Consider the following 16,454-nt stretch of genomic DNA (forward strand, 5'->3'; position numbering starts at 1 on the left):
TCAGTCAAATTAGGTAAGAAGGACTACTGGGAGCTCAAAGTGTTGTCATTTATTGGCTTGAAGGCAAAGGAGTTCATTTTCAAGCTTTTTTCCCTGACATCAATTGGCAACCAGTTGATCATTAAAGAAAATAACACAGTCAAAGTAAACTTTATTGTCAGTCAGATGTATACAGCAGTGCAAGCTGAACGAAATTACATTGCTTTGGTCCCCGTGCAAGACATAACAATGAACATATAGTTTGAATGACAGTAAGACTAATGTACATACAGTAATAATTAAAATATTAACAACAAAATAAATTACCACAGTACTAGTAGGTATTGCAAGACTGTGACGTCACATTGTGATTGCTTGTAATATTGCACTCAGGAGAGATGTAAATACACAACTTCCTTGGAGGCAAAAATCTCGTATAAAAACAAGGTTGTCAAGAATACCCACACCACATCCCTCACACATGCTGCTTGCTATACACACAAATTGTCTTATGATGAGGTGTTGAAAGAAACCTTCCCAAATCTCAAAGGCTTCCAGAGCCACTTAACTGTAACACTGCTCTTTAGCAATCATTAAAACAACCACCAAAACAAACAACAAACACTTCACATAAGCCTACAGCCAATGGTCCCCCAAGAGCAAAGCTCATAAGGCAAGCATATACTTTACCTAATACTGTTGCCATTGGCCACTTCATTGTACAATTCAGAGATTCCTCACTCAGCAGGTTAGAGAGTTAGTTGTCTCTTTGGAGTCAGGATCCACGGTATCATGCACTCACTCAGGCCAGTGCACCACAGGTACAAACATGATTCTATCATCATCTGTATGGGTGTAGATGAACTGAAACATACCTCATTGAACTGTATGAAGACAGACATCATAGTTCTCTCTCTGAATATATGCCACAGACTGGTATGAGACTTGCACTGAGCTGAATTCTATCTTCACCAAGAATGATGCCACAGTATAAACTTGAAATGATTGATTTTAATAATTGGCTTAGTGTCTGGTATCACTCCAGGGGGATCCAGTATCTGTTAGCATGGGAGGACATGGTCAATAGAGAATATTGCTTTGCTAAGGATGGGCTTCCCCTCTTCCCCCTTGGTTTTTGCATACTGGCTAAAACTTTAGCCACCTTCTTAGAGTCTTTTTAGGCAATGCCAAAAAGACATAACTACCAGCATAGCGAAAAAGTCTCCAAGCAGCCTTAAGGTTTTACTGCTCAGTGTTAGGAGCCTAAACAAAAAAATCCACATCCTTCAATCCCTCCTCACTCTGGAGAATGTAGACACCTGTGCTGTGACCTTCATTTGGTTTAAAGCCAATATAAAGTACTGTGTCAGTGCGAGATTACAGTATCTTCCACACATTTAGACCAACAACAATACATACTGGGGCCAAAGGTGGCGGTATCTCAATCTATGTTAGCAACAAACATATCTCCAGTTTGGTTAAACAGGATGATACCATGGAGCTCATCCATGTGCAGTTCACCATAGACAAGCCCCCTCAACATATCATGGCTAGCTGCAGGTCACCAATTACGACCCTAGAGTCTCATGACTCTTACCTAATCCTACTGCTCACCATCCAACCAAACAGCCTATTCATAGAGGACTTTAGCTATCCCTCTATAGAGTAGGAAACGTACACTGCCTCAAACTCACAGGCACAATGCTTTCTGGACATTATTATCATGAACACCCTGGAGTAGATAGCACATGCTCCATCCAGAGGATCAAACATACTGGATCTGATATTCACCAAATGGGAGACTGTTGCACCATTGCCCAACCCCCCCCCCAGTGCCTCATCCTCATGATCAAAACTCAAATGGGAAATCCCAGCTAAACCAATAACAGTTAGGAACTATTCTAAGGCAAACTATACTCTATTAAGTGAGAGTTTGTCAAAATTCAAGGCTACTCCTAACCCTGAAATCACAGCTACATATGTAGAATTCTGTGCAGAGGCTGCCATACCTACCAGAAGTAAACCCAAAACAAACACTGAAAACAAACCCCACGTGTGGAATCCTCATCTAAACAGGGTATATAATAAAAGAAAAAAACTCATGGCCAAAATCAGTAAGAGCAACTCCCTTAAAGATAAGTGCTCTGTTATACAACTAAACAAGCAAGTCCAACAAGGCCAACTATGAGGTCAGGATAGCCTTGCATGCCAAGGACAGTCACAACACCTTCTTCAGCTATCTCTGAAACCTTAAAGGTAGCACACAGCAGTCTGCTGAAATGGTGGTGAATGGTACTACCTTCACTGATCAAGATGACATAGCAAATCTACTGGCTAATAAATTCAGCTCAAAGTACACCCCGCAACTCCTTTCTAGCTCCCCTTCAACATACTTCCCCCAACTATTAGCAGGGACTAGGTGCTGGCAGCAATTGCTAAAGCCAAGGAAACCACCTCTGTGAATCCTGACAACATCCCCTGTTGCCTTCTGAACAGTCTAAAACACAAAACAGTCTACATTGCAAGTGAATACAAGACCATAACAGTCATTCTCCTCTACAAGGATGGACTATCAACCGACCCAGGGAACTACAGACCTGTCAGTCTAACAAGCCTAATATGCAAAGCGATGGAATGAATTATCATGGACATGATATAAAGGACATTGACAACCTGCGGACACTTGTCCCATCCTAATTTGGCTTTTTGCATCAAACATAAAATTTAATATGGTGTATGGTAAGGAGATTACCCAAATCACTAAGGACTGGTTATTTACCTTTGTTATGGAAAGTGTAACAACACACTTTAAGAGCTTAGGATGAATACTCTTGTTTAAAGTCGACAAGGTTTCAGATGTTAGAATGTTTAAGTGAAGCACAGTGTTGAAATTTTGTTTTATGTTGTCAATATGGGTAGCTAAAATGAGACTGTGGTCCAAGATAGGTATTGTCATTGATGTACACACACTTGCATAGCATTTTGGTGAATCAAAACCACCATACTTACTTAGCGGAACAGTTATTACTTACATTATGGCTTCAGTAATAGACCATCACATGTTCATTTTCAGTATCGAGAGATCCCCCTGTGAAACTTAGCTGACAAATTGTCTTACTAGGGTGTAAGACTCCCCTAGTGCTGAACTTAGCTTGGAAAATAGTTACTTATATACTTATGTATGTAGTGAGGCTTTCTGGTTTCAGTCTTTCATGATGTCATAACAGGAATTTTTGAATTCAAGAAAGTTTTCAAGGAGTGGCACTTATCAACAAAATTAATGACTAAAATAATACACTTTTTGCAACAAACACACAGTGCTGAAGTTTAACTTTATGTTATCATTATGGGTAGATAAAGTGAGACTGTGGTCCTAAACAGGTATTGTCAGTGATTTACATACACTTGAGAATGTGGTCCTAAATCATGCCTATGTATTTGTTGTTTAGTATTATCTCAGGATGCCCATCAGAGGTAGAGAAAATTGCCAGTAAAATGACTTTTGCTTTAATGAAATTTCTATTCATATATTTGTATTTGAACTGTTAAATGTACAATTCTAACTCAGTTAGAAGCAATGAACTAATATTCTTGGGAGATAAACCAGCTCTCAGAGTGACAAGGTTGTTTGCATAATGTATAATTTTGCAGGATATATTAGTGTACTGTATAGAGTTGGTGAAAATGGCTTGCAGAGGAAGGTTATGGTCTGAACCTTGTTGAACACATCACTGCAGGAAAAACAGCTGTCAGAATTTAATTTTATTAAGAACTCTTCCTGTTGAATTGAGCAAATAATCATAGAACCAGCAGATGGCAGGATTCTCCAGACTGGTTGAGCAGACATCACTTTCATAAATTTAGTATTGTAAGCATTTATGAGTATAAATGCTGTTATCTGACAGGAGCCTAAATTTATTATTGGAACTAACTGAAGCTTGTTTTCTCTCTGCAGCCCTCACATGATGGGGATTTGCATCCACCTTAACTCTGTGACATAATGTAGTAAACCCTAAAGCCTTTAGATCTTATAGAAAAGAAAAAAAAAACTTCTGATTTCAGTAAATGGAAATGTGCTGTTTCACGAATGATTTGCATTAATTGGTCCTTCATATTGATTCAGTAATCTAAAGTGACTTTGTTGAATTTTCCCTCTCGGGATATGAATTGCATAATTAACCTTCATAATATTTATCGGTGGTAGGTACTAACCTTCATTCTCTTTTAAGAATATGACCCCACCAGGTTATTGTATAGACATTTCTCAACTATATCAAGAAAGACATTTTAGCCTGCCAAATTAATATAGTTTTATGATGTCTTATAATAAATAACAGTTGCTTGCATTTTCCAAGGGTATGTTATTTCCATCATGGGACGTAAACGACCTTTGCCACATATCAATGAATGGAATTATAATTTGCGAACTCAGGCAGAGAGACAAGCTGTGAACTTTGTAGTACAAGGTAAGATTGCTGATGTTTTGTTGATATTGTGACACTGCATAATAGTTGTGAATATTCTGAATGATAACTGTTTAATTTATGGTTTTATTTGTAAGTAGTTTTTGTAACCGATTGAAGTTGCTGCACACATTCTTATGGGTGATGTGGAAGCTTTGGTCTGGTTAAATGACTTGATCATTACTACCAAGTCAGTGGATAGTATGGTGATCAAATGCATGTATGCAAGATGTAATATATTCACAATTCATTCCATGACTGATTATCTGCATTTTCAAGACTGTGTAGTGGGCTCCCCTTTTAGACCTCACTGTAATTTCTTTTATAGTTTCTACATTCTTGAAGTGCAGGAATATTCATTTGGTTTGCATACAGTCTTGTCTGTCCAGTCATTTTATTTTCTTTCTTGTTTTCAGTTATTTAATTTCTGTTTTTCCTCTTCATGTCCTTTACTTTGCCTTTCTTGAAAGTCATCAATGGAACTGTTCTTTTTCCTACCTTCCTACTGTACCTTTTGTCCTCATTAATAGTTCCCACTAAACAAGTCAAATAATCATGCACTCTTCTCAGTGAACAACATGCATGCATCTCTTCTAAATTCCCTCTGCTAACTCATATTCACAGAAATGCTTGCCCACTTGGGGAATAGTAAGTTTATGCCCGGACTGGCACAAATGTCCCTTATGGACAGAGGTAGCTTATAAATGCCTGGCCCTCAGTGTCCTACTTGGCCAGAGGACATCATTATTCTTTTGGCAAAACTTATCTAGGCTTAGAAAGAACCCCTGCGTCGTTAGCCTAATAATCTATGAATCAATGAATTTGCCATCTACTGTACACAAATAAAATGGATTTCAATGACAATTTTTTTTAAATCAGTAATATTGATTTGGTACTTTCATCCACCTGATGATCGTATTTTCATATACCATTACATTTTGGCAGAGAGACAGGAGATATCATACTTTCTCAAAGGTATAATTGAATCTGCCTTTCAGGTTTACATTGCATATGGTAACTAGGCCTCCCCCTAAGCTCTCATAGCCCATAGGAATCCCCTAACCTATGATAGTCCAGGCTACTAAAAGTAAATCAGTATACTACATCATTCTCCATAAATTTTGAAGTAAGGAAATTAAATAATGTTTTAGGATGTTTTATATAAATCCCAATAATCAGAATTGAATCCAAACTAAACCAAAAACATAACACTTAATTTAGTTTACTAGCATTCGGTTTAGTTTTAATGATTAAGGTGCAGGTGGAATGAATGATTCTTCTGCAAACAAGCTAAAACCTTAGAACAATTTAGTTTATTCCAGTCCCTTGGACTAGGCATTGCAACAGTATGATAAGAACCTAATTTACTAACAGCACCAGATGACCGCCTGATGCCAGAGTTAAAGGTGAGTGTGGGTGATCCACCATCTCTGGCTTGTGCATATCTACAGGGACCAGCACTCTCAAACTGTTTACCATGTTTCCTATGTGTGATTCTTAGTGCCTTCCTTCCACCTTATGGGATACTGGACCAGTTTGCTCTATTACAACCTTTAAGGTCTACTTAGGACCTTCTCCAATAGTACTACAAAGATAAACATTGTCAGCACTGTGAAAGGATCTATACACTATCTATTGCTTTTAGTGGAAGTTTTGCAAATATTTGTATATTCAAACAGCATAACATTTATCTTGTTTGATCAAATCAAGTCCAGCTTGCATTTCTGTTCAGAAACATCTCAGCCAAAAATTTCCATTCATTCTATTAGAATTGCTTATGGTACAGCATCAAAAACAAGGAAACTTTGTTCCCTGTGGCTATTTGAGCATATACAATTTCTTTCAGTCCTACCTTGAATGTCTGCACATATTTCTCCCATATTCCATTAATAGTAGTATGACCAGAAGGAGTGTCTTTTAATGTCCAAGTACCGTAACTGTGATCTTAAAGGTGTGAATGTGGGGGGAAATGTACCTAATTCAGAACTGCAGTGACTCTGAGTGCTCCCTGTACTCTGAGTTACAGTGCTATCAGAGTTAGTGTGTGTATGTGTCTCGGGTGTAGGGATATGGGGAGGATGAAGGCGCCCTATACACACAGAAATAGTATAATCTATAACAGTAAGTTCCAGAATTTATTGTTTTTTTAAATTGCACAATATTTTTTGGAGTATGGAGACTCACTCTGTCAGGTCTCGAATTTCTGGTAGTGAGCCATCCAGACACACTAGTAAAGCATACTGTCACTGTTCATAAATTTTTGAAGTTACTCAGATGGGAGCCAGTACCATTACTGATTATGGTGTGGTCTGAAAACTGTAAGTGGCAAAGCAGTCTTCCCAGATTAGTGACAATGGCTTGAAAAGTGAAGTGTATCATTCTGGACAATTCTAATTACTCTAGTTCTCCAAATGACAAAACCCCACTTGATCTGCAGGTCATAACTCTATATATGAAACACTTTCTGGCTCTCATCCATCCAGTAAGACTAACCTTTGAAAGTACACTATAAAACTGTTGAGGTCCTTATCAGTATGTGTGACTCATGCTTCCTGTTCTGCATTTAGGGATAAACACAAAAGAAATTAACTGCAGCAAGCAAGCAGCACACAAACAAAAAATGCCAAATCCTTTAATACAATGAAGCGCTTTTCGTTTGACACAATATACAAACTTCTTCAGACGAATAAACTACCTTACCCAAAGGCTTTAAATGCTAAAACAATTAATCACTCTATTAAACAATAAATCAATAAAAGCAACAATAATGCACTTTTAAAGAGACACAAACGCTTTAGACCACCTATCATACAAAATATCCACGCTCTACGATCAGTCATTGTAACAATACATTAAGTCAATAAATTACATAACATTAAACAACTCATGTCACAATACCTACTAAATATAAATTAAAAAATTGATAAATACTTATTAAACAAGAAGTTTAAAATGTAACTAATATTATGTAAAAAGATTATCATCTTTTTAAACTCTTAAGCTTCAAAATGCTGCTAATAGAGCAGCCTTCATTCAAGCCAGGCACAGTATAAGCATTTAATCTAATCTGCCAGCCTAATTCTAGCTCTTCCAGCTTTAAGGCTGCAGGACCACCTCGGGAATCCTGACAAACCTGGTCTATCACCAAAAATTTAAAACTATGGACAGGATAAGAAGAAATATGCTTAGCAAGAGCGTTTTCATGTTTGTGTTTTCTTATAGCATAAATGTGTTCGTAGAGGCGGTCTCGAAGTCGCCTCTCTGTTTTTCCACTATAAAAGGCCAAACAGGCTTGGCACTGAGCTAGGTAAACTATCATTCTAGAGTTGCAATTCTCTCTGTACTTTAAAGTGTACAGGTGATCATGTACCTTGAATCTATTAGATTCAATAATATATTGACAGTAACTACAAGGTTGACATTTATACACGCCAACAGTCCTACTACGCCGTAATTGACGTTGTTCAAAGAAAGCTTTAAGATTTTTAGCTTTCTTATACACAACTATGGGTTGGTCTCCGACTCTATGAAGAACACTTGGGTCACTCCTAAAAAGTGCCCAGTTTTTACATAGAATACGGAAACAATCCTTACTGTTGATACTAAAAGTTGTGATAAACGTAGGCCCTTGTACCTTAGACTCAAGAAGTGTATTAAAATCATTTGCTGACAGAGGAACAATGTTCTCATCATGTTGATGTTGTGTGTAGACACTGTCTAGGATCGGTTTATAAAAACGTCTTTCACATTTACTTGAAACCTCCTCATTGATATCATCAACCATATGGTCTGGGTAACCATGATGTAAAAACATACTCCTTAAAAGAGAGCATTCAGCTTGAAAGTTCTTGTCAAGAGTAATAATGCGAGCTGCCCTAACCAACTGGCCCTTTACAACAGCCCACTTCTAATGGTAGGGTTGGCAACTAGAGTAGTGTAGAAGTGAGTTGGAATACTTACTCTTCCTATGAATATTGGCCGTGAATTTTTGGATGGAATAATCCTTGGTTAACAAAACATCAAGATATGCTATAACCTCAGTATTAAATGTAGATGTAAACTTCAAAAACTGCGTAGACTTATTGAAATAATTGACCACCATGTCACTGGTCGTACTGTCACCATCCAACAATATAAAAATATCGTCAAGGTAACGGGTGTAAAAAAATCATTCTATCCTTAAAGTCGCAGTTATTGGAGACAAAAAGGTGCTCCCAATAGGCCATAACCGAGTTGGCAACACTGACCCCACACGGGGAGCCCATCACAACCCCAATTTTCTGTAAATAAAACCTGTCACCAAAGATAAAATAGTTATTATCGAGTATCAGGTCTAGTAGTTCATTAACAAGTTCCAACTCATTTCTCGTGCCACCATATAACTTTAAAAGTTGGCCAACCCATTCTAAAGAAATATTGTGTGGAATGCACTTATACAAATCTTTGACATTTATGGTGAGGAAATTAAATCTAGCATCAAAATCTAAGCTGTTGATTTTATTCAGGAATGTCCAAGAGTCTTTACAGATTTGGTTTACTTTAACCAAATATTTCTGTAAGACAGCGTCAACGACCTGAGCACATGGATATGTAGGGGAGCCCCTACCGTCAACAAGGGGATGCATAGGGGGGTTGATCACATCTTTGTGTATCTTAGGTATGCTGAACAAACAGGGAAATCTGGGGTACACTATGGACATGTAATTAAAGATATTCTGATCAATCCTTCCCTCTATATACATTTCATCAGTGGTGTTCTTAATGATATTATAAGCACTATTAATTTCAGATCTCGAGCTGGGTAAGTAAGAAGGACTGTCCAATAAGTGTAACATCTGTTCTCTGTAGTCAGCACCATCAAACACAACCAGTCCAGTAATGTGTGAATGATTTTTTGGATGTTCCTACTTATGAGACCTCATATAATGATTCTAACCTTCAGGTTGTCAATTCACCTGTTATATTAACTAATGCTGCTGGGGATTTTAATGTTTATAATTTCTCTTCAGTTGTTATTACACCAGAACAGGTTGAGTTATTTTCCAAGGGTTACACTTATGTTCCAGCCCAAAGGCTGGATTTGGTTAGGACCATTATAGATATTAAATTATTCACTAAAAAATTGAATTTTAATTTAATGATGGGTGGCAACAATATAGTTAATAGTAACCAATTTAGAATTTATAGTGTTTATAACCCTCCTTTACATCCATTACTGCAGGTTTTTGAACTTATGTGTGAGTTAGACATCCGTCAGAAATTTCAGGTTGGACATCAATTTTCCACCTTTGTTACGAATACTAAAGCTGAGAAGGAATGTATTGATCTTATCAAATTGCACGACATACGCATTTGTAAACCGGACAAGGGAGGGGGACTGGTTGTGTTTGACGGTGCTGACTACAGAGAACGGATGTTACACTTATTGGACAGTCCTTCTTACTTACCCAGCTCGAGATCTGAAATTAATAGTGCTTATAATATCATTAAGAACCCCATTGATGAAATGTATATAGAGTGAAGGATTGAGCAGAATATTTTTAATTACATGTCCATAGTGTACCCCAGATTTCCCTGTTTGTTCGGTATACCTAAGATACACAAAGATGTGATCAACCCCCCTATGCGTCCCCTTGTTGACGGTAGGGGCTCCCCTACATATCCATGTGCTAAGGTCGTTGACGCTGTCTTACAGAAATATTTGGTTAAAGTAAACCAAATCTGTAAAGACTCTCGGACATTCCTGAATAAAATCAATAACTTAGATTTTGATGCTAGATTTAATTTCCTCACCATAGATGTCAAAGATTTGTATACGTGCATTCCACACGATATTGCTTTAGAATGGGTTGGCCAATTTTTAAAGTTATATGGTGGCACAAGAAATGAGTTGGAACTTGTTAATGAACTACTGGACCTGATACTCGATAATAACTATTTTATCTTTGGTGACAGGTTTTATTTACAGAAAATTGGGGTTGCGATGGGCTCGCCGTGTGGGGCCAGTGTTGCCAACTCGGTTATGGCCTATTGGGAGCACCTTTTTGTCTTCAGTAACTGCGACTTTAAGGATAGAATGATTTTTTACATCCGTTACCTTGACGATATTTTTATATTGTTGGATGGTGACAGTACGACCAGTGACATGGTGGTCAATCATTTCAATAAGTCTATGCAGTTTTTGAAGTTTACATCTACATTTAACACTGAGGTTATAGCATATCTTGATGTTTTGTTAACCAAGGATTATTCCATCCAAAAATTCACAGCCAATATTCATAGGTAGAGTAAGTATTCCAACTCACTTCTACACTACTCTAGTTGCCATCCCTACCATCAGAAGTGGGCTGTTGTAAAGGGCCAGTTGGTTAGGGCAGCCTGCATTATTACTCTTGACAACGACTTTCAAGCTTAATGCTCTCTTTTAAGGAGTATGTTTTTACATCATGGTTACCCAGACCATATGGTTGATGATATCATTGAGGAGGTTTCAAGTAAACGTGCAAGACATTTTTATAAACTGATCCTAGACAGTGTCTACACACAACATCAACATGATGAGAACATTGTTCCTTTGTCAGTAAATGATTCTAACACACTTCTTGAGTCTAAGGTACAAGGGCCTACGTTTATCACAACTTTTAGTATCAACAGTAAGGATTGTTTCCATATTCAATGTAAAAACTGGGCACTTTTTAGGAGTGACCCAAGTGTTCTTCATAGAGTCGGAGACCAACCCATAGTTGTGTATAAGAAAGCTAAAAATCTTAAAGCTTTCTTTGAACAACGTCAATTACGGCGTGGTAGGACTGTTGGCATGTATAAATGGCAATCTTGTAGTTACTGTCAATATATTATTGAATCTAATAGATTCAAGGTACATGATCACCTGTACACTTTAAAGTACAGAGTGAATTGCAACTCTAGAATGATAGTTTACCTAGCTCAGTGCCAACCCTTTTTGGCCTTTTATATTGGAAAAACAGAGAGGCGACTTCGAGACCGCCTCTACGAACACATTTATGCTATAAGAAAAAACAAACCTGAAAATGCTCTGGCTAAGCATATTTCATCTTATCCTGACCATAGTTTTAAATTTTTGGTGATAGACCAGGTTTGTCAGGATTCCCGAGGTGGTCCTGCAGCCTTAAAGCTGGAAGAGCTAGAATTAGGCTGGCAGATTAGATTAAATGCTTATACTGTGCCTGGCTTGAATGAAGGCTGCTCTATTAGCAGCATTTTGAAGCTTAAGAGTTTAATAAGATGATAATCTTTTTACATAATATTAGTTACATTTTAAACTTCTTGTTTAATAAGTATTTATCCATTTTTTAATTTATATTTAGTAGGTATTGTTACATGAGTTGTTTAATGTTATGTAATTTATTGACTTAATGTATTGTTACAATGACTGATCGTAGAGCGTGGATATTTTGTATGACAGGTGGTCTAAAGCATTTGTGTCTTTTTAAAAGTGCATTATTGTTGCTTTTATTGATTTATTGTTTAATAGAGTGATTAATTGTTTTAGCATTTAAAGCCTTTGGGTAAGGTAGTTTATTCGTCTGAAGAAGTTTGTACATTGTGTCAAACGAAAAGCGCTTCATTGTATTAAAGGATTTGGCATTTTTTGTTTGTGTGCCATTTGCTTGCTACAGTTCCTTTCTTTTGTGTTTATCAGTGTGTCGTTTTGCCTTGGGTTGAGTTTGAGTCTGCATTTAGGGATGGTTTGCAGAAATTATCATTGTACAGCACATGTATTTTATCAGATGCTGTTCCCTATTCCCTTATCAATAGATATGAAGTAGTTAACTTCATTCATTCTGCACATGTGGGTATTCGGATCCGATTCGGATCCGAGCCGGCAAAACTTTTACAAGCATCAGCTCCGAGCTCCAAGCTCCTCCCCTACCTATAATACATCACTTCCTCCTGACTAACCCCAGATCTCGTTTGCCGCTCTAAGAGTTAGCATCGTGGTCTCTGAACTCTAAGCGAAAGTGGTAAGGTTTCTCTTGTTTTTATCTGTTCAGTACAGTTGGTGTGTGTGCACCTGTTCCCCTTTTCCTCCCCTCTCCACGCGTGGTCGTTGTGTTTAAAAAAAAAAAAAAATTTTTTTTCTGTGTAGCTTGTTGGTAGTTTAGTTCCCGCCTAGGCCCCATCCCTTGTTGTGTGTGTGTGTGTGTGTGTGTGTGTGTGTGTGTGTGTGTGTGTGGACCTTAGGGTTTAGTTACTGTTCCGCCCTTATGGCTGAACAGCCTAAAGTTCTTTTTAAAAAATGCACAGAGTGTGGTCACAAGCTTTCACCAGCCGATTGCCACACTCTGTGTGTTCTTTGTTTAGGGGTCTCCCATTTGTCAACCTCCTGTGACATTTGTGCGGGTTTTAACCCTAGGACCTTGAAAGACCATTGGGCTAAGCTCGTGGCCAAGGGTCTGCTGCCAGTTTCTGCTGTAGAGTCTGCCTCGGTCTCCGCTCCAACCAGTGATGTCATGCAGGCAGGGACTCAACCTCCTACCCATCCTGTGGCCTCAGATTCGTCCCAGAAAGGTAGGGACAAGAGAGAGAGGGAGAAGCACCACAAAGAGAGGGACAGGCCCAGGAAAAGATCCCCCCCAACAGGGAGCCTTTCTCCAGCTCTTCTTCTAAAGTCCCCAGGTCCTGTTCTCCTTGGCTCCGCTCTCCCCATTTCTCGCCGGAGCCGATGGAGCCCTCGGAGCCAAGGCACTCCGCTCAGATCCAGCCAAAACCCGCTTCGGTCGCTTCTTCTTCAAGGTCGACTCGGAACGTCTCTGACCTTGACATGGACAGGCTGATGAGGAGGTTCATCCAGAAGCAGATTCAGATGGGGGTCTTACCAGGTCCCTCTCCCATCGGAGAGGGTCCTTCTACAGCTCTATTTCACCCAATCTCTCCTTCCCTGAGCTGACCCGACGCTTCGGAGTTCTCGGATCCGAGGCCCTTTGGAGCTGTGGGTTCGGCGCCGATGGTTCTCGTTTCCTTGACGCCGGCCATCACCTTGAGTTCCTCAGATCCGATTTTGGATCCAGGAGACTCTCGGGGCCGTGGTCAGGGAGTCAGACCCAAGGGTCGAGGTCATTCTCTTTCGGATCCCATCCTTGGTGCCCATACTACCCTGCCTTTGGCTCCGATCCCTGCTTCGGACCCGGGGAGTACCTCATCCTTACGGGTTACGGAGGTGGGCTCTCCATCGGCATTCGGTGCAGTGGAAAGGGTTCTCTCCCAGGGGTTGAGACCACATCTCACCTACTCGGATCCTACCCAGACCTCCATGTTTTCGGATTCTGCTCCACTCACCCTGTCTCAGGGACAGCCCGTACCAAAGCAACCCCAGGTTGTTCCCCTCAGGGAACCCCTGGAGGCTTACGAGTCCTCTTCAGAAAGTCCCACTGGAGATGAACCTCGTAAACGCAAGTGGAAAAGGAGGCACTTGGACTCCCCTGAGTCCATTACCACTGACTCGGACTTAGATGAAGGGGAGGGTTCCCCCAGATAACCTCCCGAGGACGTCTCCTTTGCAGATATTATGAAGCTCCTCTGCCAAAGAGGAGGTTGGTCAGCCCACAAACCCTCTACGGATGAGTCCGTGTTTCTGGAGGCCTTTGGCGCGGGCCCGTCTACTTCCTGGGTATCCCCACCAGCTGACCCTTTGGTGGACCTCATCACCACTAGGGCTTGGAAGGATCCTGACACCGTGGAGCCTATACCCAAAAGACCGGACAAAATTCTTTCCCCGCCGTCAGATAGGCAGGCATGGTCCAAAGGAGCCCCCGTGGACACTTTGGTGGTTGCAGCTGTCACAAAGAAGGAACTGGCACAGGAGAGTTCCTCGATCCATCCACCAGACAAGGAGTCCAGGTCAATGGATCATTTCGGGAAGCGTATGTACTCATCAGCGACTTTTTCTATCCGTGTGCTGAATTACTTGGCACATGTTACCCGACTGCAGCGTGATCTTATACTGGAACTAACTGAGTCACCCCCAGAATCTCTGTCACAGCAGGACAAGCAGTCCTTTACTGCGAAGATGACTACACTGAAATCTGTGACAAATACATCTATGCGTCTCCTCTCCCATGCTACGGAGGGAGCCGCTAGAGCTGCTGGTACAGGCATTGCCTTGAGGCAACATGCCTGGATCAGACTGTGTCAATTTGCGGACCCCTTTAAGGCATCTTTTATTAATGCCCCTTTCGATGGATCATCCCTCTTTGGGAAGACAGTACGTGACATGCTCACCCAGAGTGAGAAGGACAGAAAGACTTTGTCTGCCGTCGGAATCCGCTTCTCTAACCCCCAGAGATCCTATTCCAGGAGCCAAAAAGGGCAAAAGAAAATGTGGTTCCGGAAATTACAGTCTTTCCGGGACACTCAGGACTATTCGTCCCCCAGAGGCAGAGGGGGACAAGACCAATGCTGTCTCAGAGGCAAAGGGGGTCCCAGAAACTTCGGATCCAGGGACCCTTTTTCCGACAGGCCCGCACAGCAACCCTGAGGGGTTGCCCGACTGCTCTACTCTGGAGGCAGTCAGGGGAAGATTCTCCTTACATCCAGCGGCATGGGAGTCCATTACTACAGACCGCTGGGTGTTAAACATCATATTCAGAGTCTATTCTATCCCTTTCATATCATCCCCCATAACTCCAGCATGCCTCCCAGATGTTCCACCCGATCACAAGGAGGCCGCAGCTTTACAGGTTTCGAAACTGTTACAAAAACGAGCCATCGAACCGGTCCCCCCCCGACCAGTCCGGATCAGGCATCTACTCCAGGTTCTTTTTAGTGCCAAAGAAGACGGGGGACCTCAGGCCCATACTGGACTTGTCTATCCTCAACCTGTCGGTAGAGAAACAAAAATTCAGGATGGTCACTCTACAGTCCATTCTACTGTTTCTAAGAGAATGTGACTGGATGTGCTCGTTAGACCTCCAGGACGCTTACTATCATATCAAGGTCCACAGAAGCTCCAGGAGGTTTCTGCGCTTTCGGCTAGGGGCCGGTCACTTTCAGTTCAGAGCCCTACCCTTTGGTCTCACCACAGCCCCCAGGGTGTTCACTAAAGTAATGGCAGCCATAGCGGCTCACCTGAGACTTCAGGGCATTCAGGTATTCCCCTACCTAGACGACTGGCTCTTCGCTACATCCACCAAACGTCTCTTGTGCCAAGCCCTACACTACTTTCTCGGTCTGGCTCACAAGTTAGGCATCACGATCAACCTAGTAGCTGGCTCCAGTTCAGGTCATAGACTTCTTCGGGGCACGGTTGGATACTATTCAGTCAAAGATCTTTCTCACCCCAGAAAGGATAAGAAATCTCAGACTCCACGTGTCAGCTATCTCAGAGCACTCTGTAGTCACAGCAGGCGATGTTCTCAAGGCTTTGGGTTCGATGGCAGCCTCCATTTCCATTCTCCCTCTTGCACGTTTTCATATGAGAACCCTTCAGTGGAATCTAGCAGTTCAATGGTCCTGGCTAGACCTCCCGATGACTTTCCAAATCCGAATCAACCGGACATGCAGAATGTCACTCCAGTGGTGGCTTCAGTCATCAGACATACGTGCGGGGCGCAGCTATCTAGCCCCGCTGGCCCAAGCCACAGTGACCACGGACGCCTCCCAGCTCGGGTGAGGGGGGCACTTCCTGGGAAGAACAGTCCAAGGCACGTGGTCCCTACTAGAGACCAAGCTACACATCAATGTCCTGGAGATGAGGGCAGTGCTTTTAGCGTTGAAAGCCTTCTATCCTGTCCTACCTCCAGGGACAGTGGTCATTCAGTCAGACAACATGGCAGTAGTCTGGTATATCAACAAGCAGGGAGGGACCCGATCCTACCCTCTTTGATGCGAGGCCATGAGAGTTTGGGAGTGGGCCATATCCACCAACCAGTTTCTGATAGCAATGCATATCCCGGGATGCTCCAACATTTTAGTGGACAGTCTAAGCCGGGCAATCCTTCTGCCTTACGAGTGGTCTCTAAATCCATCAGTGGC

At 41.2% G+C, this 16,454-nt stretch overlaps 1 protein-coding gene across 3 annotated transcripts in view; it reads left to right on the forward strand.

The window, feature by feature from the left end:
* LOC122794469 (DNA polymerase nu-like) overlaps window positions 1-16,454 on the forward strand; it is a 1,147,210-nt gene that overhangs the window by 599,193 nt on the left and 531,563 nt on the right. For all 3 annotated transcript variants that reach the window (XM_044062886.1, XM_044062887.1, XM_044062889.1), the window contains one exon: window positions 4,335-4,445. In XM_044062886.1, coding sequence (XP_043918821.1) covers window positions 4,335-4,445 — 111 coding nt within the window. The remainder of the gene's footprint in view (window positions 1-4,334; window positions 4,446-16,454) is intronic.

This window comes from Protopterus annectens, chromosome 2.part1, assembly GCF_019279795.1.
Source record: "Protopterus annectens isolate FY-2018-M chromosome 2.part1, PAN1.0, whole genome shotgun sequence".
Lineage (NCBI taxonomy): Eukaryota > Metazoa > Chordata > Ceratodontiformes > Protopteridae > Protopterus > Protopterus annectens.